This window comes from Gallinula chloropus (genome assembly GCF_964237585.1).
Source record: "Gallinula chloropus genome assembly, chromosome: 4".
Lineage (NCBI taxonomy): Eukaryota > Metazoa > Chordata > Aves > Gruiformes > Rallidae > Gallinula > Gallinula chloropus.
Genome location: NC_140088.1, coordinates 33,459,234 through 33,483,281, shown reverse-complemented (window position 1 = coordinate 33,483,281; position 24,048 = coordinate 33,459,234). Strand labels below are relative to the sequence as shown.

The following is a 24,048-nucleotide window of genomic DNA, read 5'->3' as shown; positions in this document are numbered from 1 at the left end:
TTAAAAGACAGATACCCGTCAGGAAGGGCAATTCATAATAGTCCTGGCTGATTCTCCAGTAGGGAAGGGTTGGAAGACTTTTCACATGGATTATAGGACTGAATTCATCCCAGATCTCCAGCTCATGTAATTCCTCTAGGAAAAAAAATCAGGTTTTGGCTTTCAGTTGCCAGAGTAATCTAATTTTGCCCCTATGGCTTCAACTCGTAGATTGCACACTAAAGTGTCTCCTTTAAAAAACAATTACTTCAAGCAAGTGATATTTTGAAATGAAGTGATACATGAAATGTGCAACTAAACAGCATTAAGTTCCAGTCCTGGAATTGGAGGACTGAGGGTTGTGGTATATGTCACTGTGGTTGTTACTTTTCTCTGTGGATAATATGCCCTGGACAGCACGTAGCATTTCAGCAGCACAACAGGAGCACTAATTCCTCCAGGATATTAATGAAAAATTCATTATCTTGAGTGTTTTTAAAAAGCAGCAAAGAGATCAGATCCGCACAGAAAAACCATTACAGGCCAAAGATTCACAGCACCTGTGCTGACAGGTTGGCTTTGAGGGAGCTAAGAGCTTAGATAAAATTAAGGTTGCCAACGCAGATTCTTTTAAAATCCCAGGCCTCTTTTTTAGTGCCCACTCCATGTTCAGTCTTGTTACAAGACACTGTATCTGGCTGAGAACCTCCCTAAGCTCTGTGCTGTCGTAGACCAGCAAGAGAAGTCTAGGAAGTAATCACTGCATGCTCATTAAGTTCTTACATTTGCTCTTCCACACCCTGGTGTGGAAGATACTGATAAGATACTGATAAGATACTGAGCAGGGTGGAGTTTTATTGTGGCTCAGTGTAGTTCCATCTAAGCTCTTCCTGTAAGTTAAGTACTTTGATGCAGCTAATTCAGTAAAACCATGTGTTTGTCCAAAGTTCTGGGCCTGAAGAACTCACATTTTATTTACAGGATGCAGGGGTAGCTGCGGCCAGGCCTGCCTGGGGCACTGGTAGCAGAACCGTGCTCTTCTCTCCCTTTACTTTTCAAGGGTTTGTTTAGTTCTACCATTGTTGGCCTGAATTGGGGAATTAAGCCAAAGCAAGTGCTGCATGTGGGGAAAACTGGCAGCTCAAGCCGGGTAAGTGCAGGGCCAGCAGGGCTCCTACCTGCTTCTCACTGGAATCTTGGTATTGCACCATGAACACCTGTCTTGTGCCTGCTTTATGGAGGCTGCAGGAAGAAGAGGTGGTATAGTCAACTTCCATGTTTCGCCTCTCCCCACCGGCTTCCCGCCCATGCCAGAGGCTGAGGAGAATTGAAAGCAGAGTTGTAACGGGCCTTCAAAAGCATGGTCAGAACCACCCTAGAGCTCTGCTCTACAAGGGTTGGAAAGCGACTGGTAGCCACGTTCCCTGCAGCTGAACCAGGATCACTACACCCTCTACTGTGCGTTTTTCACATAGGCAGGGAGGAAGGGTGGGAGTGCTGAGGCCCAGTCGCAACTGCCGGAGCGTTCGATAGCTCACCTTTGGGGACAGGCTAGTGCCGCACAAACCGTAGGACTTACATAATCGGAACAGTAAGGATGCTGACGTTAGTCCAGTCAGCTAAGAGTAGGCTATTTACTCCTGACCAGCATGTTCCAAAGGTGGCCAGCCTAACATATGACCCAAAAAATGCCAGCCTCTGCCAGAGGAAGAATCAGAACATTTCCTGCTAACTGGGTTTCCTGCCTCATCTAACTGGGCTGTAGCAGCTCTTGGACAGAAGATAGGACAGGCAATGAGCTAAACTTGAGACATGCCAGAGAGCTAAAGCACAAGTGAAATGGGAAGAAGGACAGGAGGTGAGTGAGGGTAACCATCTCCCTTGGTCACTCAGTCCGTCAGTCCCCACACCGCCCCTGGAATCTGCCCTGACACACGGGACCCCAGTGCTCTGACCACCTGCCTTTCCCAATGTGGACTTGGAATTACTGCCATGTCACACAGGTCATGGATGAAAGGCAGCCATCATCATCACCCAGGGCTGAACCTGACAGCACATAAAACTATTCACCCTAAAGCTGTAGGATCCTTAAACAGGCAGATACGAAGTCCCACCAACGAAGCATAAACCTGGGCTGGAGATGTGTCCTGCTCAGGGTAGACTCACCCTTCACTCTGTTCTTTTCTGTACCACATCTCAGTAGTGTCCATCCCTGGTTGACGCAGAGGACAGGAACACTGTCTTGTCAAAGCAAACGTTCTCCTGCCAGCCCACATCTTCAGACTCTACATGCAGCTGGTTGCTAAGCCTGAAGCTGTAACAGTGCACCTCTTCCCTCGGAAGGGAACCACACAGAATCTGTGACTGACATCTGACCATTCATTGTGATCAGATGTGAAAGCAGAATGTAATCTATCACTGTAGGTCAGCAGTGCAACTTTCAGGAGTGGGACAAGGACAAAATGCTTCTGAGACTGTTCATGCTTAATCCAAGTGCTTTACTCTTTCAGTCTCCTTATTTTGCAGGCTTTAACCAGTAACCATCAGTTTAGACCCTAAGCAACAGAAGGCAGCCTTAGAAACGAGCTGTCTTCAAAACAAACACCACCACCCTTACCAGCGAGTCTGTATGCTTGGAAGCAGGGAAATGATGGTACACTCAGGTGTGTGAGGCCAAGCCAGGATTTCAGCTTTCTCAAATGATCAAGCTATTCTACATTCCCATGTAATGTGCACACTGTAAGGCAGTGTTGGTATTAGGTTCCCCTTCAATCTGCCCCCCCTCCCCCTTGCATTATTTCATGTCTACCTCAGAGGGGTAGGTATTAAACCCAAGCAGAACTCCAGTGCAACAAATACTAGACAGTTACCCGAGACCCTCAGCTTAACGCTTACCAACACAGCACAGAAACTACCATTGAATATCGAAGTACTTACTTATAAAAATAAAGTTCATCCCACGTCAAGTCCAGTAAAAGACAAAGCCAGTCCAGTTCTCATTACCCCACACAGCTCACCCTTTTTTGGAAACCCATCTGTCCCTTCCACGCCAGGCGCCGTGAGGAAAGCAACACCATGAGGCAAGCTGCACATTCCCCTCACTAATTCAGAGGGATACTATGGCAGCTCCACCAGCTTGTCTTAATAGTAAACTTATTTTCCTCTTCATTGCTTGCTTTCAAAGCACATGCTCAGAGGAGCCTGGATTTATTGTTTTTCATCCTTCTTACTGCTTCTAACGCGAGCAGTAGCTTCGTTTTGATGTTTTTTTTTCTGCAGGGTCCACTAATGAAACAGATGCAAATGTGGCTGCTGTTTATTTACTTCCCTTCCAGTGTGTGAGCATCATTAGTAAGTAATCAGGCCTGTAAAAAGCTCTGGGGAGTACAGCAGCCTCTGCAAGCTGTTTGCTAATGGCACAGGATGTGTTTTTTAGTTTCGTCGGTCAAAAAGAAGCGCAACCTGTGCTGGTCATGGTGTCCATCAAAATGCTGTGGTTGGATGGCAGGTCCATTTCTGGTCGCCTGAGCGGGTTGAGGAGGAGGCCTTTCAGTACTGTTTTCTGACTCAGCACAGCAACACCACCATTGTTCTCCAAGGCTAAGCTGGTTTCAGTGGGACACGTTTGGTGGACAGAGATAGAAACGCAACTGTCTTTATGGTCTGGGGGTGCTGTGGGTAGGAGGAGGAAGCAGAACATAGCTGATGTTGAAATATCACCCATGTGAAAGAACTTAAATGGAGGAAGTAAGTGAAATAGGAAGCAGCCCTTCCAGACACACACACTCCCTGATCTTTGGAAGAACCATTTCTGTTATACTGGAGTAACACTCAGGTCATCTGACAAAGACAGCCCAGAGTCCCTCTCTCTCGATGTTTTCTCTGTTTTATAAAAGGGCTTTTCATTTCTGTGCAGGCTGGCGCTCCTCAGCACAGCTGCTCTGACCTCTGCCAGGGCTGGGGGCTGGGGGTCAGTGCTATAGCACAGGTCATCATAAGCATAATTTACATTGCCACAGGGGAAGCTCTGGAGTTTCACCAGTTCAATGCCACCGATATCCAGGTGAGGGCAGTTGCTTCGACTTGGAGATGCTGGGGAAGCCCGAGAGCTAGGAGAACTGCAGTTCCCATCAAAGCCTGAATCTTCCCGCTCTGGAGTTGCTTTGAGCTTGGAGCTGGGGCTGACGTGACAGATGTTCTCTAGCACCCACGATCCATAGGTTGGGTTCCAAAGATTTTTCGTTTTGTTTTTCAGTCTGTGGGTTGAGGGATTGCTGAGCTCCAGCTTCTGGTTTGAGGTCTGCTGGAACCAGGACCCGCTGTTGAAATCGCTGAGGCATGGCAGGCTGGGCCCTCGAGCAGTCCGGTTGCTCAGGTTCTCCACCAGTAGCTCTTGTGGGCATTGCACGAGTTTGTGCCCAGCATGGTGGGCGTCCAGTGTTTTAGGTGTCGTCTGAGGTGTGAGGGAAGGGCTTACCAACAGGGGCACTATCCCACTGGAAATGTTTGGGCGCATGACTGTACTCCCTTCATCCTCTGGTGCGGGGCCACACTCCATGGGCAGCTCAGTATTGATCACATCAGGGTCCTGAAAAGACAGACACGCATCTGTTCTGCCCTGAGCACCTCGAGGGTGGCACCTGCATTCTCAGAGAAACAGCTATGAGAGGGAACAAGCTTTTGGCAGAGGCTGACAGCCGGTTGTGATGTGACACCCAGGTGATGTGTGACATCTGGATACCCCATCTTGTTAAGACTTTATGTGCTCCCTTTGAGCAGAGCCTGTGCTTTATTGAAATCATTCAAAACATCTGCCAGCATAAAATTTCTCCATCGGGAAGTTGGATCCAGGCCTGTAGCCATAAAATGGTCCCAGACGGTGAGCTCACCATGCCATCTCATTCCACACCCTACCCATTCCATACCAATTCAGCTGCAGCTCTTGAGCAACGCTAGGCAAGGTTGGAATACAGACCTTGAAAGAGATTCTAAATAACTTTCTTTCACAGGATGAAGGACATTTTGCTACTGAATAAGCCGAGCTGAAAACACCCACTTGCACAGGAACAGCATAATCTCATTTTGGTTGGGCTGAAGATGGGAGAGTGGGGTTGGGTACCAGAAAACCCAAATAAAAAGAGCAGTTGAAGCAACAGCACTACCACAATTGGGAAAATAGATCCATTTCTCAGGACTCTTCCCTTACTTTGGGCACTAAAGACAGTGCCTTTGGATAGCTGGCATTCCATGAATCCACTTGAATAACAAAGACACATACAAATACCTGCGTGCAATACTTGATTCTTTCCAGGATGGTGGAGAAGTTTGGCCGATACTCTGGGCTGTGCTGCCAGCACTGGGTCATGATCCGGTACCTTAAAATAACAATAATAATTTTTAAACAAAACATCGATCAAGAAAAATAATTCTGTAAAAAGGGTTTCAGTATGAAGCGGTCGTAGGTCCAGAGGAGCTGCACTCAGTACATGGCCCAAAGGAGAAAAGATGCTGTTTCTGTGTCCTTGGATCCCGAGCCATTAGGGGACCCCTAATTAAAGCAAATCCTGTAGATCTCATACAAAAGGCAGTGGCTCAGGGGACGTTTGGTAATGCCCACCTAACCCTGGGGGCAACCACCATTCCCTGACCAATGCATCTGGCTGCCTTTGTCTGACCTGTTTGATACCCCCTCCCTTGGCTTATGTGAGTAAGGAAATACTTACACTGGCCCTGGACAGTTTTTTGGTGGATCCATTCTTCCTCCACTAGTGACAAATTCCAGCACTTCCTGATTGGTTTTGCAAGGGTAGGGCATGTAGCCTAGAGAGAAAATCTCCCAAAGCAGCACGCCAAAGGACCTGTGTCAGAAACCAGCCAACAATACCAATTAGGTTTCTTCTGTGCTCCACAAACCTGGCACAAAGCTGTGTAGGTAACACCACAGCAACAACCCCCTCAAAGCTGTAGGCCAGCCTCAGTAATGTGCAATTAGCATGATTATGAGTCAACTGATATTAAAAAAACCAAACCCTACCATCAATCAAAACCTTTGCTCGAGCTCCAAAACTCGCTTTGCAGAGGTTTCAAAATACTTGAGCAACTCTGAAGTTGTTCTTTCTGCTGCAGTTGTTATTTCTAGAGCAGGAAATGCCAGAGGACCCTCTGCATGGTCTGACTGAAAAGAACTGTTTGTTTTGGCATGGAGATTCTTACCTTACTTGGGAAGACTTGAGATGGTTGAATCAGTGTTTGGGAAGAGGCTACTTGAGAATAGACTCAAGTACGAGACACACAGCAAATCTGAACGGCAGCAGCATTTATAGTTTTGTTCATGACACAGTTGCTCTCCTTTTTCACAGTTATGGGTCAGTTGGGCAGTGACACTGAAATAGTGTGTGACTTTAGACCCAAGAGGGGTCTGTCAGGCTTTAAAATAAAGCTGCTGGAGCAGGGGAACCTCCATCTCATCACCAACAGTTTGATGCCGGTGCCAGCAATAGATGCCCAGAGCAGGGGAAAGGCAGTGGAAGAGCACCTGGAGTGCAGGACAAAGGAAATCCAGTCACCCAGCTTCATCCAGGCCCAACTCAAATGCCTCTGTGCAAACACCAGCAGCATGGGGTATGAACAAGAGGAGTTGAAGATGTGCTCACATCTGCAGGGCTGTGTTCTCATTGGCACTGTGGTGGGATGGCTCCTGTGAGTGCAGTGTTGGAATAGAATGATACAGGCTCCTTAGGAAGGACAGGCAGGGGAGATGAGGGCTGTTGTGATCTATGTCAATGACTAGCTGGAGCACATGGAGCTCTGCCTGGGGATAGATGAGGAGCCCACCGAGAGCTTATGGGTCAGGATTAAAAGGGGGACAGGGACAGGGGACACACTATAGTGGGGGTCTGCTACAGGCCACCCAACCAGGAAGACCAAGCGGATGAGGCCCTCTTTAGACAGCTAGGAGCAGCCTCACATTCACAAATCCTGGTCCTCATGAGGAAATTCAGTCACCCTGATAGCTGTGTTGGAGGGACAGCGAAGTTTAACAAAGCCAAGTGCAAAGTCCTGCACAGGGGTCAGGGCAATCCCAAGCACAACTACAGGCTGGGCAGAGACTGGATTGAGAGCAGCCCTGAGGAGAAGGACTTGGAATTACTGGTGGATGAGAAGCTCAGCATGAGCCAGCAACATGCACTGGCAGCCCAGAAACTGTGTCCTGGGCTGCATCCAAAAAAAACCGTGACCAGCAGGTCAAGGGGGGGTGATTCTGCGCCTCTCCTCCATTCTTATAAGACCCTGCCTGGAGTACTACATCCAGCTCTGGGGCCCTCAACTTGAGGGGGACATGGAGCTGTTGGAGAAAATCTAGAGGAGGGCCATGAAGATGACCAGAGGGCTGAAGACAGGCTGAAAAAGTTTGGGTTGTTCAGCTTGGAGAAGAGAAGACTCTGGAGACACCTTATTGCAGCTTTCCAGTACATAAAAGGGCATACAGGGAAAGCTGGAGAGAGGCTGTTTTTCAGGGAGTGCAGCAATAGGACAAGGTGTGATGGCCTTAAGATGAAGGAGGGGAAATTTAGATGAGATATTAGGATGAAATTCTTCCCTGTGAGGGCAGTGAGGCACTAAGAAGCTGTGGCTGCGCCCTTCCTGGCAGCGTTCAAGGCCAGGGTGGATGGTGCTTTGGACAACCTGATATAGGGGAGGGTGTCCCTGCCAATGGCAGGGGGTTGGAACCAGATGATTTTTGTGATGCCTTCTAACCCAAACCGGTCTGGGATTCTATGACTTCAGCAGGGTCAAAATTTTAAGAGTCTGTGAAGATGGGAGAAATTTCCAGCACGGGCATGTTACTTATAAATAGCCTGTTACAGGAACTGCAGCACTTTCCCTCAGCACAGCTAGCACGGGCTGCTGACAGTTAAGCGCTGATAAGCAATCCCTTGTCTTCCGGCATCACTGACAACTTCAGGAAACTGGGTCAGTGTGGCATTTGAGGGAACGCCTCAGCACACTGAGGAATCTACTGCCCAGGGAGAGAGGCGTTCTGCAGCAGCGGGAACGCCGCCCTCCCCCAGCACCTGGGCGGGAACGCGCTACTGCTCGGGGGCTGCTTATTTTAAAGAAAAGATCCAGTGACATGAAGAATCAATAAATAGTTTCCTCAGCAACCATCAAGGATTTCTGAGTAAATCTGCTGTCACTTCATATACAATGGGACAAAATCCCCCATACAAACCAGTACAGAGTAACTTATATATAAGCAGGCCTTGTCGCTGATGGAAACGGAGTGGCAGATACTGAGGACTGAGGGAAGATTCTGGTGCTATTTACATGGGTTCTTAACCAACCTCCTGGGAATCTAAACTCCTTTCTCTTTTCAGTTCTTTATTGCCTTTATGTGACACTCTACATTTATGTACAGTGAATATTCAGTGCCTCCATTCCCATTAGATGTTTTAGTTCTTATTTGGAGTTCTGTAGCTGTGCTTTTACTGGCTGCAGAGAACAGACTTCGGTTTTGCTGGAAAATTCTGCCCAGCAGACTCTTTTTTTCCTTTAGCAGTAAATTTCTTGACCCTTATCACCAAAGTACCACCAGTGATTAAAACAAAGACATTTGTTACCAGGTATCTGTTTTGGAAGTGAAAATGCCCTCTAGAAAAGCTTCTGGTGGCATCCACTTGACAGGAAGCATGGCCCTTCCTCCCTTGCGGTAGTAGCTTGCTCTGGGAAAGATAAAATGCATGGAGAATGTCACACAGTCTGAAAGGGCTCAGATACATAAAAGATCTTATCACCACAGCAACAGCAGCTGAGTATTGAAGGCAGCAATGGGGCCAAGTGAGAAAAAAGTCATCAACACAAGTAATGCATTCAAGTGGTATTTTATACTCTCTCTGCAACTGGGCTGGAAACTGGGGTGCGCAGCTTGAAGGCACCAAATTTACTGATGCTTTGCACAGGGTGCTGATGCAGCAAGTCTTCTTGATGTCATAAACTGAGAATTAGGGTGTTTTAGTTTTCATTTTTAAAATTTTTTAAAATTTGCCTATGCTTGGTTTAGAGTCCACCTGTATTTGCAGTGTTCCCTGGGGCCCAGTTTGGAATAAACACAGTTGAAGGAGGCATAGATGTGTTAATTTACAGTCTGTTAACTCCTGTTAGTTAACTGGTAACCAGATTCAAACACATAATGGATGGTTCCTCTGCTTCAGATTCCATGAGACAATTCAAGCTGGTCAAAAGAACAAAAATTACCAAGTTCAAAGGACTGAAACTGCCTTTTACTTACCTGTAAATATCCCTGGCCATCCCAAAATCACCAATTTTGGCTATCCGTCCTGCTCCAGTGCAGGTCAAGAGGCAATTCCTTGCAGCTATATCTCTTAAAAAAAAAAAAACAAACAAACAATTCTAAACTCTGAAGTAGCTAAAGAAATAAAGCAAATTAGACCCAGCCCTGCAAGTCTTAGCTGTCATCTTTGCAGAAACAAGTAGAGCCTTATTAAAAAAAAACAATCATGCCAGCTATCTTATCTTTATACTAACCACAAGCCTTAAACTGCATTTACATTATGTTTTCTACCCAGTGTTTTCCAAGCATTCCCCACTCTCCTCTCCTTCGCTAAGGCAGAAAACAGAGTCAGTGTCAGACCAGGGACAGATAACATCTCTTTCGCTTCAACCACAGGATGACAGATTTCTTTCTTGCTCTACTTTTGTCTTTAAAGAGTGGGGTCTCAGCAGTGTTGCCAGATATATGATGGTGTTGGGCAGTCTCAGTAACATGCCTGAAATGTCAACATAGGACCAGATTCACTCAACTGTTGCTTTGCTGCTTCTGGATATCTCCTGTGGAACCAAGCAACGCTACATATGGGAGCAGCCATTTGCTGGGTGCAGGTTTAGCTTGTGACAAATGGCAGTGATGACTGCGTGGCCAAGAGTGAAGAATTTGTTCATTTTGAATAAGCATTCTGAAAAGGAACTCATTAAAAATCATACCACCGTAGGGGTCCTGCTGACTGCCAAGAAAAATGAAATCCTTGAACAACTCATATGTTTCTTCCCACTGCCAGCCTTGAAAAATCCCTCGGGATTTGGAAGTCAAGCTTAGCTTTCTCTTCCAACATCAGCTGTGACTCCTAGAGAACAAGACCTGCCCTAGTGACTTCTCCGCAACCCAACTACACTACCACATCCCCCAGGATACCAGTTATCTGTAACAATAACCTTCTTCCCTTCCCTATCAGCTCGAAGTAATACTGACATCACTAACAGATGCTAACACAGAACCTGAGCAAAATTCCATCTATACTGATTTCCCAAATTGCTGGCTAAACCAAAACCACTCAGGTTGCTTACACTAGATAGAGATCTAACCATGCAAAACCTGAGCCCAACGGCTTTTAAAGAAAGTGATATGCTGCTGTTAAGAGAGTCAAGCACCAGTTTCTTCCGTTTATCTGCTGAAATGGAGACTGGTCTTGTGATGACTGCTAGGCTGCGCCATATGATAAGAAAACCAGGGAACATCTACCTGACAGGAGAAATGAAAATTGGTTTTATAAAACACTTGTGGAGAAAATTTCTGGTTTGTATTGGACTTCTTGCAGCACAAGTAAATAATGGTCCTTACCATAAACTCCCTAGATCGGGGTGGGTGAAGGTTGATGAAGGATATTACTATTACAGTAAGGGTTTGTAAAAACATAATGCAGTGGTGATTAGCTCTGAAGTTTCCAATTTGAATTCTGCTCTCTCACACACTTAGTAAGACATCCGAGAGCCCAAACTTGTTGTACGCTCTTACTGCTCTTTTTTAATGACAGAAAACTCTAATCCCTTTCTCAAAGGAACTTGTTTATTGTTCTGATGTAGAGCAGACTGAAACCTCTCCCAGATGCTCTACTAATAAAGCCACGACACGCCCCACATCTCAGTCTGACGGCTCTTTTGATCTGGCTGCTCCTTGCCACTTGCTCCCCTCAGTTCCCCCAGCCGCTGCCCTCCCGTGCCTAGCGCTGCTGCTCTGTTCTGCGCAGCGTCACGCGTACGTCCACGTGCCTGCACGTGGGGGTGAATCAGTTGTCTACTTGCATAACCCCAGGCTGTGTGTTGGTTTAGTTAGAGCCCGTGTGACCCTCTTGTGTGCAGCCTCTCCTCGCATTTATACACAAGGGCTGAACTCAGCATGGAGTTCATGCTCAGGAAGGAGTTCAGTTGCATGTTACGCCCGGGAACATTTTGAGCTGAAACAGCTCTTAATCAGAAGCAAAGGAGTCCAATATCCAGCTGGGGATTTTAAAAGGCTACTGTATAATAACTTTTACCTCTCCTATAGCAACATTTTCTTGCTCTACAAAAGAGGAGAAAGCGTGAACAGGCAAATGTGGGCTCCCCAGGACCACGGAGCCAGTCAGATGCTGAGCTGGGAACTAAGGCTCAGAATGTGTGCTTTTCCTCCTATTCTTATCCCTTTCCTACCCTTCCCCGGTCAATGGCTCAAACATTACAGGGTGTCTCTGTTAAATCAATACAGGCAGATCAGAAAAGAGACAACTACAGCCTCGTTGTTTTACAAGCCAATACAGAGTGACACTACCATCTAGTGGTCTATAGGGCTAATCTCAAAAGTGCCTACACTGTAGGCACCTGAAAATTAACACCTGAAAACTTTCACTGCAAAGTAAAGATTCCTTTTCCCGCAGCAGTGCAAAGAGAGTGCAGAGCCCAACGCCCACCAGAAAGCAGTGAGACCAGCCTGGATATCTAAGCACAGGCATGTATTGGTAGACATGTATCTTTGCCTCCCTCCTGGAGATTAACCTTGTCTAATCCACTGCAGAGAGAAGCCTTGTGAGCCTCACGCACCTTGAGATGCACCAGAAGGGACTGTTTCTCCTTACCTGTGGATGAAATGATTCTCTTCCAGGTATTTACAGCCACAGGCAATATCCCTCGCTATGTTCAGCAGGTCCTGCATGGTCAGCGTGGATGGCTGATTCTGGAAAAGGACACACAGAACCTGGTAAGGGAGGAACAGTGGAGTAGAGAAACGTAGTTCAGTCAGGGGATCGTCAGAGAGGGGCAGCAGAAGGGAGAGGGAGAGACAAACACACAGGGAGGGGAAAGGGTTAAGGGAGTCAGGAGCAACGAGGAGCACAAGCAGATCTAAGTAAAGAGACAGAAAATGAGTAAACTCTTATTTAAGCAAAAAAACACCCCAAACTCAGATTTCACTTCTGAGCACAGTGCATGAGTGCAAACTGGCAAGGGTTTTATGGCCGCTATTGAAGGGGGTGGGAGAGAACTGTTCCTACTAGTGTTGGACTTTGTGACATCAAAAGACAAATCAGTTTAAAAGGTAATATTGGAGAGAAAACCCCCTACACACTTTCAAAGAGTGAGTTAATGAATTTATCAACAGAACTTAGCACATGAACTCAGAGTGAGCGTGCAAAGATGCATGAGCACACAACTCTGCATCAGCAGTCAGCACTCATCAACTTCTCTGTTCTTGCGGAAGGACAGAGATTACCCTCAGGAGCAGGATGCAAAGAGGGATGCTTCACCACAGCGCTCCGGGACCGCTACTAGGCCTTCACTATCTGCACTTCCCAGCTGAGAACAATAAAGACAACTTTCTCCAGGAGCCCTGCTTATTTTCATCCCATCATTTATTTCCCCGTGGGGAAATTTCCTTGGTGTTTCTCCAGGACCTTCTGTATTGCTCTCAGGAAGGGTGGGGACAAGTTACTATACTGCTGATCAAAGGCCCAAGGGATATCAAATAAATTGTTCTTTTTAAGGCTGCTTTTGTTTCTGGATGCTGCTACCGCTGTAATTTCTCATGCTCAAACCACATCACATACACTACTGCCACCGAGTGCTGTTTTTATTGGCTGGGCAAACCACTGTACAAAGCTCTGGGAGACCTGCCAGGGAGAGCGCTGATGGTTATGAAGCAGGCATTTCTGGAGAGGGAATGAAGAGCAAGGAGGAGCAACACCACTACAGCCCTCCAGACCTTGTCTCTGCTCTGGAATCCCTCTGTCAGAAGACTGTGATGGAAAAGCACTTTCCCTGCAGCTAGGGAAACTTGTGAAATACATTCATGATGGGGCTAGTTCTGCTTTCAGAAAAGGTGTACAGGGACGTGGCTTTGAGTACTAAGGGGACTTCAGCTGTCGTATTTGCTGTCTGCAGGCACACCACCAGCTAACATAGCAGCAGGTTTGTTTTCACATGATAGTTAAAAAATAACTGTTCTTTACAACTATGCACGATATTCAAATAAGAGTACTTATTACTCTCTGCTGCCCACAGACTTAATCTATTCAGAGAAAATGAACCACTTTCACTATAAATGCCAAAAATAGATATACAAACTCCTCCATCTGGGTGCTGATATACCGCTGTAAGGGCATTTAATGAGTATATTTACTCTTACGAGGAAGAGATGAAGCTGGATCTTCTAACAGCATGTTAATGCCAGCATAGGAGTATACACACATGAAACTATATTGTCATAACTATTTGGGGGATGTGTGTGTGCAGAGGAGGAGTTGTGCAACTGCATCATGTGGTGTAGGAGTATGTAAGGCACCAGTAAGCCTCCTCCTGCCCCAGTAGGCACCCAGGAAAAGCACCTCAATATGAGAAATAATGCAGAATCAGAACTAACTCTTCCTAACACTTTTTTTAAGTTTCCACTTGAGCAGAGATACATATTTAAGAGAGCTGTCCAGAATTACACTGTTAAAAAACAAGAACACGTATCTGGAATCAGCAGAACACTGAAATGAATTAAATCCAAATATTCCTTCTACTTCGTGTCAGTATTAGAAATCAGAGAAAATTTGCAAAACCCCTGGTGACAGCTTTTTATAAAGGTGCTTTTTGCTTAAACAAAAACATTTGACTTGGTAATTTCATTTGCATTGATTTACCTCCCTGTGACAGTGCTACATGCAGGCTCAGCTCTTCAACCAGCACAAACCTGTGCACCTCCGTATGGTGCCGACGCACACCTGCTGAGGACCTGGTGCTACAGATCCCCATTACCACACATCAGTGCTACAACTCCAGCTCCCCACGCACCATCACAGCACCCAGAGAACAAGGCAGACATCGACCAAAGAAAGGCCCTTGATTTGTAGTGACAGAGAACTCTGGAACGGCAGGACAGGATTTCACTCTTTCCTCTTCAGGTACCAACAGACTGGAGTTCAGGCACTGCTTTCATTTTCTTTCACTGACATCTGCTTGTGTCAAGCAAACAGACGTGTATCAGGAAGTCTGCAGGAGCTGGGACACACACACACACACGCAGAGCCCTCTTGGCTTCAGTGCTTTTACCCAGTTGGTCAAAATAATAAAAGCAGTTGTACTGAAATCATCCACAAGCCTAGCAGAGAAGTTCTCTCACCACCCTGGGTCGATTCTGCCGAAGAAAGCTCTTCATATCTCCTCCAGCCATGAGCTCAAGCAGAATGAAGCGCGGCAGCGTCTGCAGGCTAACGCCGATGCACTGCACGATATTTTGGTGATTGAACTTACTGAAAGTCAAGATCACAGCAACATGGAAAAGAAAGACAGCATTAGTACCTGGTCAATGTCCATCACACTCACTGTGCCTTAAGCTTTGGTAACCTGGATTGACTCATATCCCGATGAAGTGCAAGTCACCACACAATTTCCTACTTCAGCCATATCAAAATGCCTCTCTGGTTAGGACAGCCCCAAGATCAGGGTTATGCCTGGCTTTGCCTGTGAAAAGCTTTCTACAGAAGGTACAAGAAGCTGAAAGTAAAGCTTCTGTCTGGTAAGAGAGAATGTAATGGACACACTGACTGAAAAGTTGGGGGTGACACGAGAGGGAAAGGGAAGGTAAGCACTTCAAAAATGCAAATGTTACTGGCACCTGTGAAGCAAAATCCTGACTGGTGGGGATTTTAATTTCACCCTTGGTTATTTTAAATACACTGCTGTCCAGTTTGGTGGACTCAGTTCAGTGTCTAGTCTGCTAAAGAGCAACTCAGCTAATACCTACTGCAGCAGCCACTTGTGTGTTGGCTTTCTGCTGAGACTGTCAAGACACTCAGTAAGACTCAGTCATTAGAAAGCAGCATCTTCCCATAGACAGGATTGCCTGGATAATACAGGAACTGAAAATGGAAGGGAAGTTGGGAAGAGAAAGTGTCATGTGCTACTAAGTGAATCAGAGCACTCCGTAATCAATTAAAATTGCTCTTTAATAAAAGATATATCAGTGTTACCTGCTGTTCAGGTGTCAAAGTTCCTGCACACTTTAGGAAGTGGCCCATGTAATGAGATCCATGCTTTAACAGCAGAAAATCAGCATCTAGGTGTGTGCTGGGCCAACAATGGGAAGAGGAATTTCATGTTGCACAAACTAAAAATGCAAAAATTCTGATTTATATTAATATTTTAAAGTCACCCTTGACTATACTATTGTTTGAAGGTTATGGATTTGGGTACCTTAAAGTACAGATGGTAATAGCAACGGCTGCCTGTTTTCTTTTCAGGCAGATTTTATACATCTCATCATCCACTGTCAGAAGGTCATGCAGATGAGACCTTAGAAAGGTTCTGTCAAGCTTGCAGAGACATCAAAAAACAGAGCTGATCTAAGAGAAGTGGGGACACAGTGAGAAGGACTGTGTTCCACTTGCACAAGCTACACTCCCAGAGCCGTATCCACCACCTTATCCCTCTGGAGGTTTCAGAGTGTCTCTCTTGCTGCTGTATTTGTGCAAAAAAGTGTGAAAGACCAGCACCTTCACTGCAAAAAGCACTTACTTATGGCAACCAGTTCTACAGACAGGGAAAGCAAGAAGGCCACATGTACAAATAGCCGCTGACTGAAAGCCAGAATGGAAAAAGCTTTTCACACTTTCTCTTCGTCCAGCTGCCAAACCTGCTCTTATAAAAACTGCTGTTACATTTACTTGCAAGAGAGAATATTGTTTGAACACTGACATTCAAGCCTAAAGACTTACCTCCTTGGCACACAGCCTGTGTTGTACCAGCATGGTGCTGGTCCTGCAGAGACTGAACTTCTGAGTCACTGCAGAGGTGGCCCTAATCTTTAGTTTTCCTATCGCTTTCCATTTCATCACTGATAATTTGTTTTAGCAAGGTCTTTGGGACATGATTTATACTTAGGAAAAGGGCAGTGGGAAAACATGTCAAATGCAGAACACATGTGCCTTTATACTTCTCTGAACACGACCAGCAGAACCAAACAGCACGAGTTTTTCTTGAGATGTTGTACTGGTTTTGGGTGGGATGGAATTAATTGTCTCCACAGTAGCTCATACGGTGCTATGGTCTGGATTTGTGATCAAAACAGTGCTGACAACTTATTAGTATTTTAGCTATTGCTGAGCAGTGCTTACATAGTGTTAAGGCTTTTCATGCTGCTCTGCCAGTGAGCAGGCTAGGGGTGCACAAGAAGCAGCCAGGACAGCTGACCCCAACCGACCAAAGGGATATCCCGTAGCATATGACATCATGCAAGGGGGGGGGTTGTCATTTGGAGTTTGGCATTTGTCCTCCTAAGTAACCATGGGATGGAGCTCTGCTTTCCTGGAGATGGCAGAGTGCCTGCCTGCCATGGGAGGTAGCACATGAATTCTTTACCTTGCTTTGCTTGTGCACACAGCTTTTGCTTTACCTATTGCACTGTTTTTACCTCAACCCATGAGTTTTCTTGTCCTTCTGATTCTCCTCCCCATCACACTGCTGTGTAGGGTTGAGTTGCCTACTGGCATGAAACCGCAACAGATGTGCAACAAAAGAACCTCAGCTACCTTGTTTGAGATGAACAAGTAGCTGGAACCAGTAACTCATGGGCTATGAAAATGACATCTGGGGAAAAATAAGGCTGGATTTCTTCTCCACACCCAGGCAAGTGGATTAATCTTTTTTATTACCTGCATCACCCTTTCCCCCTGCCCATCATCAGTATAAAACCCTTCAACTATACCTGATAATCAATGCTTCCATCAGAAAATCCATCTCATCCTGCTCAGAGCAGACTTCTGGCAGGGTCTGTTGAGAGGTAAAGACAGTAAGGACCATCCCACCAAATAATGGAGAACATTTAAGTGATTATCAAAGGACAAATTAAAAACAGAATGAGCATGTAACATGGGAATTACTTCAGGAGCCTGGGAGGAGGAGCTCATCTTTTCAGTGCCCAGTTTACTAGGTGCATGTGCCCCAGTTGGTAGTTAAAATTAGAACAGGAAACTGGTGACCTATTAGGAAGGAATTTCTTGTCTGTGTTGAACTATATGCAGTGCTCTGGAGCAAAACAGCTTCAGGTACCCACCAGAAAAAGTATTAGGTGGGGAATTATAGATCTAGCAAACACTTTAAAATGATAGGGGTTAATTTATTCTCCCTTTTCTACATGTCCACATTGGAATACGTGTCTCCATGCTTTAAATAATTGTGTCACGTGGCCTAACTGCTTTCTCTCCTGCCAGTAGATTCGGACAGCATCTGCCACTGATAAACACGAACTGGGAGCGCAGGCAGCAGCTGAAGCGGTGCCTGCTACTGTGCCCACTGCTTTCACATTACGGGGTGGCTTGGCCACAGCTGCGTGGTGCCTGCTGCCAAACTGCACACAGAGAGGTGGGACGTTCACTGCTCAGCGTGGTGAGGCTGGCATGGAAACAGTTCTTGTCATCAGCAGCGTGGGCTATGGAAGACAGGGTTGCATTTTGCAATCTCAAATAAGTGACTGTTTCACATAGGACAGCGCAGATGATCTATTAAATTGTTGGAATACCCACAAACAATATGTCCAATTATATATATTTTTCATTTATTCACTAGCTTCTTTGGCAAAGTCAGATCAGGACTGCCACACTCCATCGTGGAGCAAGGTGAGCATGGCCACAGCTTGAGCCCCATGGATACCCCACCAGTTTCCAGCTGGAGAGAAGATCAGTCTTTTGATGGTGTTCAAGATGTTCACTTTAGAGGGAACTGGGTGGACAAGCAGGCAGGTGTGCAGACAGGGCCGTACCAAGTAGCCATCACTGCTGAGACTTGGGAAACTGGTGACATCCTCACTGTGGATTATCACAAGGGAACAACATGATGATCTACTTCTGTTTGCCACTGTGCTGTGCTGCTTCTCCCAGTTCAGACAGGGAGGCTGGGTTGGGCCACTGCAACTGCGTGCTAGTGGCTGTTCTGGGTTTTCATGCACATCTGCTCAGCGGCACAGGGAAGTTCACAATAAAATGCCAGAGTGCACGATCTTTTCTTCCTTTTTTTTTTTCTTTTCATTTTTTTTTTCTTTTAAACAGGGTTTTGAAAGACAGGACAGACAACAAGAGAACTTCTTTTTGTTAATCAAATCTGCATTTTGGGCTGAACTCACAGAAATAGATTTGGTTCTCTGAGTCACAAGCTTAGAAAAGACCAAAAGCAGGCTCTGAGCATCCCTAGCTTCAGGGCTGAGGAACTGACAAATCCTGAGGTGACAGCAGTAATTTCACAGAAAGCCAGCCTGTTATCTCTTGTTGTTAGTGACATGGAAATTAGCATGATTTCAGAATATATATATTCATAGCAGCATATTTAACACTGCACAGTACTAAGAGACTACCTAAAAGTTTCACACATGATAGACAAACACTACACTCCGTATAAAGAAATGCAAAACTGAGAAACAATACATATTTTTGAAATCAGGTGATGTCATGTGAAAACCTTAGGAGAAAGCACTCAAAACCCATTGAAATGCAGAAGTAATTATATATATATATATATATATGCATTACTGTAAATGTTTATTGTTTGCTGTCACATAAATGCTTCATAGTAGTATTTGCCAGGGCTTTCTTTTCTTTATACAAGATTTAGAAATCCCCTTCTAGTCCTCAGTGCTCCCAAAGTGTGCCCCCTCTTCTTTCCCTTTTTTTCTTGGCTATTCTGATCTATAAATCATTGGGGCAGAAAAGCCATTAAGGCAGATTCTCTGCTAGGGTTAATTGATGGCTCTGAGCTGATTTCAAGGGAGCTGTATTTATGCTGATAGAGACTCTCAGAATCACTCGGTTGGAAAAGACCTTTGAGATGTGTTATTTTATTTTAACTAATAGTATTATGTACTCTTCAGGCGACTAATTGACACAACCTCCCATCTGAGGGCACTGGTTCTATCTCTCCCGAGCAATGGCAGAGGAGCCCACAAAAGATATTGCTCTTCTTTAGTCTCTCCTCTTTGTCAGATCGCAGCTTACAGCCATTAGGCATGAGGCAAACAAGACTTTTTTACTTTCAACCTGCTGCTAGTGGAACACAGCTTAAAAATCAAAGTTTGTAACTCCCAGATGTGACAAATGTGGAAACCTGCATCACCCACATGTATACACCATTAGACATGTGATGAATGTGAATCTCCAATTGGAACAGCAACAATATGACATGTCTCTTACGAGTAAATATTGTTGTGCAAGAAATTTGTGGGTACTGACCTTGATAGCCACTTGAAGAGGGTTGGGATCCCCTGCAATGCCCACCACAGTTCCCTCATAAACCTCACCAAATGCACCATGTCCTAGTGCCCTGAAGGAAGAAAAAGCAAACAGATGTTATGATGCACCCGTATCCAGTACTGGTTGACCCCTTCTCTTCCTCCAGTCCAAGAAAAGAACCTTCTGCAAGCCATGGAATCTCAAAGCTTCTGAAAATAACTTCTTGGCAATTTCTGGCACTGTCATTAAAGCAGGGAAGTTGGATGCTGAATGGTTCTCAACAAATAAAGCAGCCTACTCGATCCTAGGGCCCTATCACCAATAGCAAGGCAAGAAAGACCTGGAGAACAGAATAAGGCGGTAACTTCAGGTGATGGTGCAAGACAGCACATAGGAATGATCAAGTTTTTCCCAAGTGTTACATAACTTTGACATCATCTGAATGGTAAGGAGCCAAAGAGCATGTATATTTCCTTGTGATGGGAAGTGTGCCAGAGGAAATACTGTTGTAGATTTAGAAAGGATTTAGTGTCAGGTGGCAAGTGTAAACCAGGACGTCATGGAAAAACACAGTGGTGGTCTGTGTGGGAACATGGGGCAGGAGACCCATGAACTTATACTTCTGCTTCAGAACTTTATGGAATTAAAATATCTTAGAGAACATAACAGTTGTCACATCTGTCATTTTGCCTGGCTTGGACTAGGTGCTTTGCAGTTAGTCAGACAGGTGGCCCTTGTTTTCTTGTTTTGGATGCTTGATGGGGAGTAAACAAGCATGTGAGCCCTGCCTCTACCTTTGCTTCATGCTGCCTCTCCTCTCCTGTGCCAGAAAGCAACCCCTGCAGCAAGCCTTACCGAAGCAGAGAGATGTTCTTCCGTGGGATCTCCTTCAGCTCGCTCAGAGTGGCGGCCTTCCCTGCAAAGCAGTAGTTGGGGTTGTAATCTGTCATGATGGCTGATGTGCGGATTTTGCTCAGTTTATACTCTGGGCTCTGCAGTCGTGCTCTGGCACCTTCCAGCTGCTGCTTCTTAAGGTGATAAACTGTGGGTGGGGAGGCAAATAAAATGCACAGAGATCAACAACCAGAGAGAAAGGATAATACTGGCTGCACAAAAGAGAAGCCAACTCTATAATTACAAATGCTGAAGGAATATCTTTAGCTCACCAGCATCCCATTGCTGTAATACTGGATATGCAAACAGTCTTATTCCTGCAGAGTCCAAATCTCCTGGGAGCAACTTTGGGTTCCTATGCTTCTTTGTACACTGGTGCTCCACAAGTAACCTTGCTGGCACTGAGCCCCCAGACGCATACCACTCCCCTCAATGGACTGTATATTCAATCAGACTGTGCCTTCAGCCTAAGTTGCAGTGGCTACTCAAGAAATGCCTGCTGAGAGGACTTTCCAAGCTCTTTTCTCTCTTGCAAATACAGGACATGGTAGTCATTACCCTTTGTGCCTAAATATGGGGCAGTGATATTTTCTGTCACTTCTTTCTCCTTGTTCCTCTCATCTACCTGGGAGACCACAACACCCTGGCTCCAAGTATTAAAAGTAGTGGCATGTGGTTGGGATGGTCATCTTCTGTCTAATTTGGCTGGGAAAGGTAAAGTCAAAAGGGAGATAACAAGTAAATCTTACTGATGGAGAGGCTGCCACATGTGAGGATCATTCCAAGCACCACAATCACAGCCACCACAGCTAGGAGGAGTGGGAGAGGCAAGTGTCCCTCTGAGACAGGGCCCTGAGGCACTGGAAAAAGAAAAACAGAGGTGCATTAGTCAGAAAGCAACCAGAGCTGTTGTAAGGTGTTACTCAGACAGCTGCTCCTAATTCAGAAAACAGTACAGTAATCATCGCCAGACCATCTAAGAAAAATGACAGCAAATCCTTCTACCTCAATAATTTAAAAACATTGTGAAGATATGAACCTAACTGCCATGGAAGTCATTTGTGGCTTAAATAACTCAGCAGTGGGTGGTATGTTACACCAGTAACGTATTTACACCCAAGCATCTGGTACATTGTGCCCATTCAGGAAATATACACTACGTCTCTCTCTACAGATATCTTACCTTCTACCTAACCCAGGTCTGAACACCGGGCATGGTGACAGAGAGGCAGCTTGATGTGTAAGGAAAGGACATCAGGAATTTGCAGTCATATGTTTGACTGACATTTCTTGGAACATGCTGTTCACCAGAGCCACTAGTTGTAACTTGGGGAACTGACCATCAAACGTCAGGAGGAGAGATGGTACCAATAGAGATGTTGACCAATGAAAATAAAACTCTGCATTTTACCCGTGCAGGTGACGTTGTCGTTGGCTAGCACAGCGCCCATCTCGCATTGGCAGACTGGCAGGTTGGTGTCAGGATCCCGCTTACAGTTGTCTGAGTGGCAGTGGCTGCAATTAAGATAGATCTGAACCTCCACCTCTCCGTGAGTCTCCATGGCTGAATGAGGAACCAGACACAACAGGAGGGTTTAGTTCAGCTTTTCCCATCTTGTTCCAGTACGGAAAAAACCCAGCAGATACCTCTCCTCCTCTGCCGCAGAGCAGACAGTCCAACACAGTGTAGACACAGGTCAAAAAAATTAGTGGGGCCAGGAGGGAAGAAGGAAACAGCAAGGACTTCTCAAGCAAACAGAGAGGTCTTGAAGGAAATTACCCTGAAAATGACCGTGACTGAGAATGTGCAGTAAACCGGTGTCTCTCCTGGCTTAGAGATTGAGAGGAAAAAGGTCCTAGAGCACTATAGATGCATTTAAAGAAATGACCACAGCTAAAGATTTGGACAGCAGAGTGAAATACACCTGACAAATGCATAAAAAGCAAAGACAGGAGGAGAGTGAGCAGGAAAGAGGAAATAGAGGAAGGAAAAAAGGGAAGACATGAACTAAGAGGATTAAGAAGCACATTGTACCTGCCAGGGGATGCAGGAAGATCTCTCCAATGGGGTTAACAAAAGAGATGCCATCGTGCCCACCAGCTGTAATATCATCATTATCAGAGGCATGTCCCCCTGGGGAAAGAAGAGTACAGTTAGCTGAGCAGAGCTGTATAGTGCAAAAACGGGACGCCTCTGAAGTGCTGCATTTGTTCTTGGCTCTTATCACCCAGGGTCACTCTGCAACCTTCCAGTGATATCAATATGTAGAGTCTCCTCGACAGATTGTGCTCACTGGACTCAGCCAGTACCACGGCTATCGCAGTGACTTACTCCAATGTAGGCTTCTCAGTTCAGCAAGGTAAAAATGTATTTGCATTAAACAGAAAAAAAAGAAATGGAACATTTTCCCTGGGCAACTTGGGGATGAAAGGAGGAGTGATTCAGCACACCTTTCAAATGCTAAACCACATAGGAATGCTTCTATGACCTTGATTACTCCAATTAAAGAGAGACAGCGGTGGGGGTGTGTGTGGTGGTGCGGGGTGGGGGCGAGGGGGGGGGGAGGGGCGCGGAGGTGCAGGTTTCATACTATTCATCTTGAAGTATCTGTGTATCACCTTCTGCAGTAGTGTACCTCTGCAGTAATGTACCTCTGCACTAAGAGCTCTAGCCCTGAACTGCACAATCCTGGACAGCATGACTATTCCCCCAACAGACCTACCTCTGTAGCCTCCACCTCCTCCACCAGAAGTACAAGCTCCTCCTCCCCCACCAAAGCCACCGGAGGTGGCCCACTGGAGTTTGGCTAGTGCTTGGGGACAAGCTTGACCACCTTCTCCACCTTCCAGAAGGGACTTCCCAGCCTGAGGAAGCAGAGTCTCATCTTGCCAGCCACCACCTCCACCTTCATAGTTAGTGAGTGAGAGAACAAAACAGGAAAAGGTGAGGGAGGCATAAGCGGAGGAAAGCAGGAGAGATACTGGAGAGAGACAAAGATTGGCCCTTATTAATCTCTTAAGTGCCTGTACTCAACTCCTCCATTGAGGGTAAGAGAATATTCAATTCAGGCCAGCTCCTTGTGGCCATGGATAATAACAAAGTGGACACCTAATGCACAGCCTGTGGTATGTGGTGCACAACCAGCACCTCAGCACCAGTTTCTGTAGCCATTAGGGAAATAAGGAGCCCAGCACTCTCCTTTGGGATAAATAGTTAGGGGTTTTGGCTATGTGAGATGCCGAAGTCCCCACGGAAAAAAAAAAAATAAACTGGATTTCCTCATGGGAGTAACGGGGAAAAGTCTTCTCTTCAAAGGCTGTTGTTACAGCGTGGAGGACTAGGCTCCATCCCTCAAATAAGAGAGCAGCCCTCCTGTGGAATAGCATCTACTGGAGCACTTGTCACCTGTCCTGGATGTTCTCTTTTTCTCGGTGACACACAGACATTCTTTATGGATTACAACCATATTTCTAACAACTACTGCCACAGCAAAACTCCAAAAGACCAAAGAGGAGCCCCTCACTTCATGCCTACAAGATAACTTGTGTATTCAGTCACCTGATGCAGACCCTGTGTGGTTTTAGCATCTCACCTGCTGCCCCAGTCCTTCCACTGACTCCAGGTACTGCAGTGCTGTTCTCAAATTGCTCC

At 45.9% G+C, this 24,048-nt stretch overlaps 1 protein-coding gene across 1 annotated transcript in view; it reads right to left on the bottom strand.

The window, feature by feature from the left end:
* Window positions 1-3,793: 3,793 nt before the first annotated feature.
* The window catches only part of LTK (leukocyte receptor tyrosine kinase), a gene marked incomplete at both ends in the record, with an annotated part of 96,227 nt that continues 75,972 nt past the window's right edge, over window positions 3,794-24,048 (bottom strand). Inside the window, 15 exon segments of the mRNA XM_084263141.1 lie at window positions 3,794-4,567; window positions 5,264-5,354; window positions 5,703-5,837; window positions 8,601-8,702; window positions 9,269-9,361; window positions 11,886-11,983; window positions 14,408-14,537; window positions 16,991-17,055; window positions 19,503-19,593; window positions 20,358-20,544; window positions 21,146-21,256; window positions 21,808-21,960; window positions 22,432-22,530; window positions 23,120-23,302; window positions 23,990-24,044. Of these exon segments, the coding sequence (XP_084119267.1) occupies window positions 3,794-4,567; window positions 5,264-5,354; window positions 5,703-5,837; window positions 8,601-8,702; window positions 9,269-9,361; window positions 11,886-11,983; window positions 14,408-14,537; window positions 16,991-17,055; window positions 19,503-19,593; window positions 20,358-20,544; window positions 21,146-21,256; window positions 21,808-21,960; window positions 22,432-22,530; window positions 23,120-23,302; window positions 23,990-24,044 (2,367 nt within the window).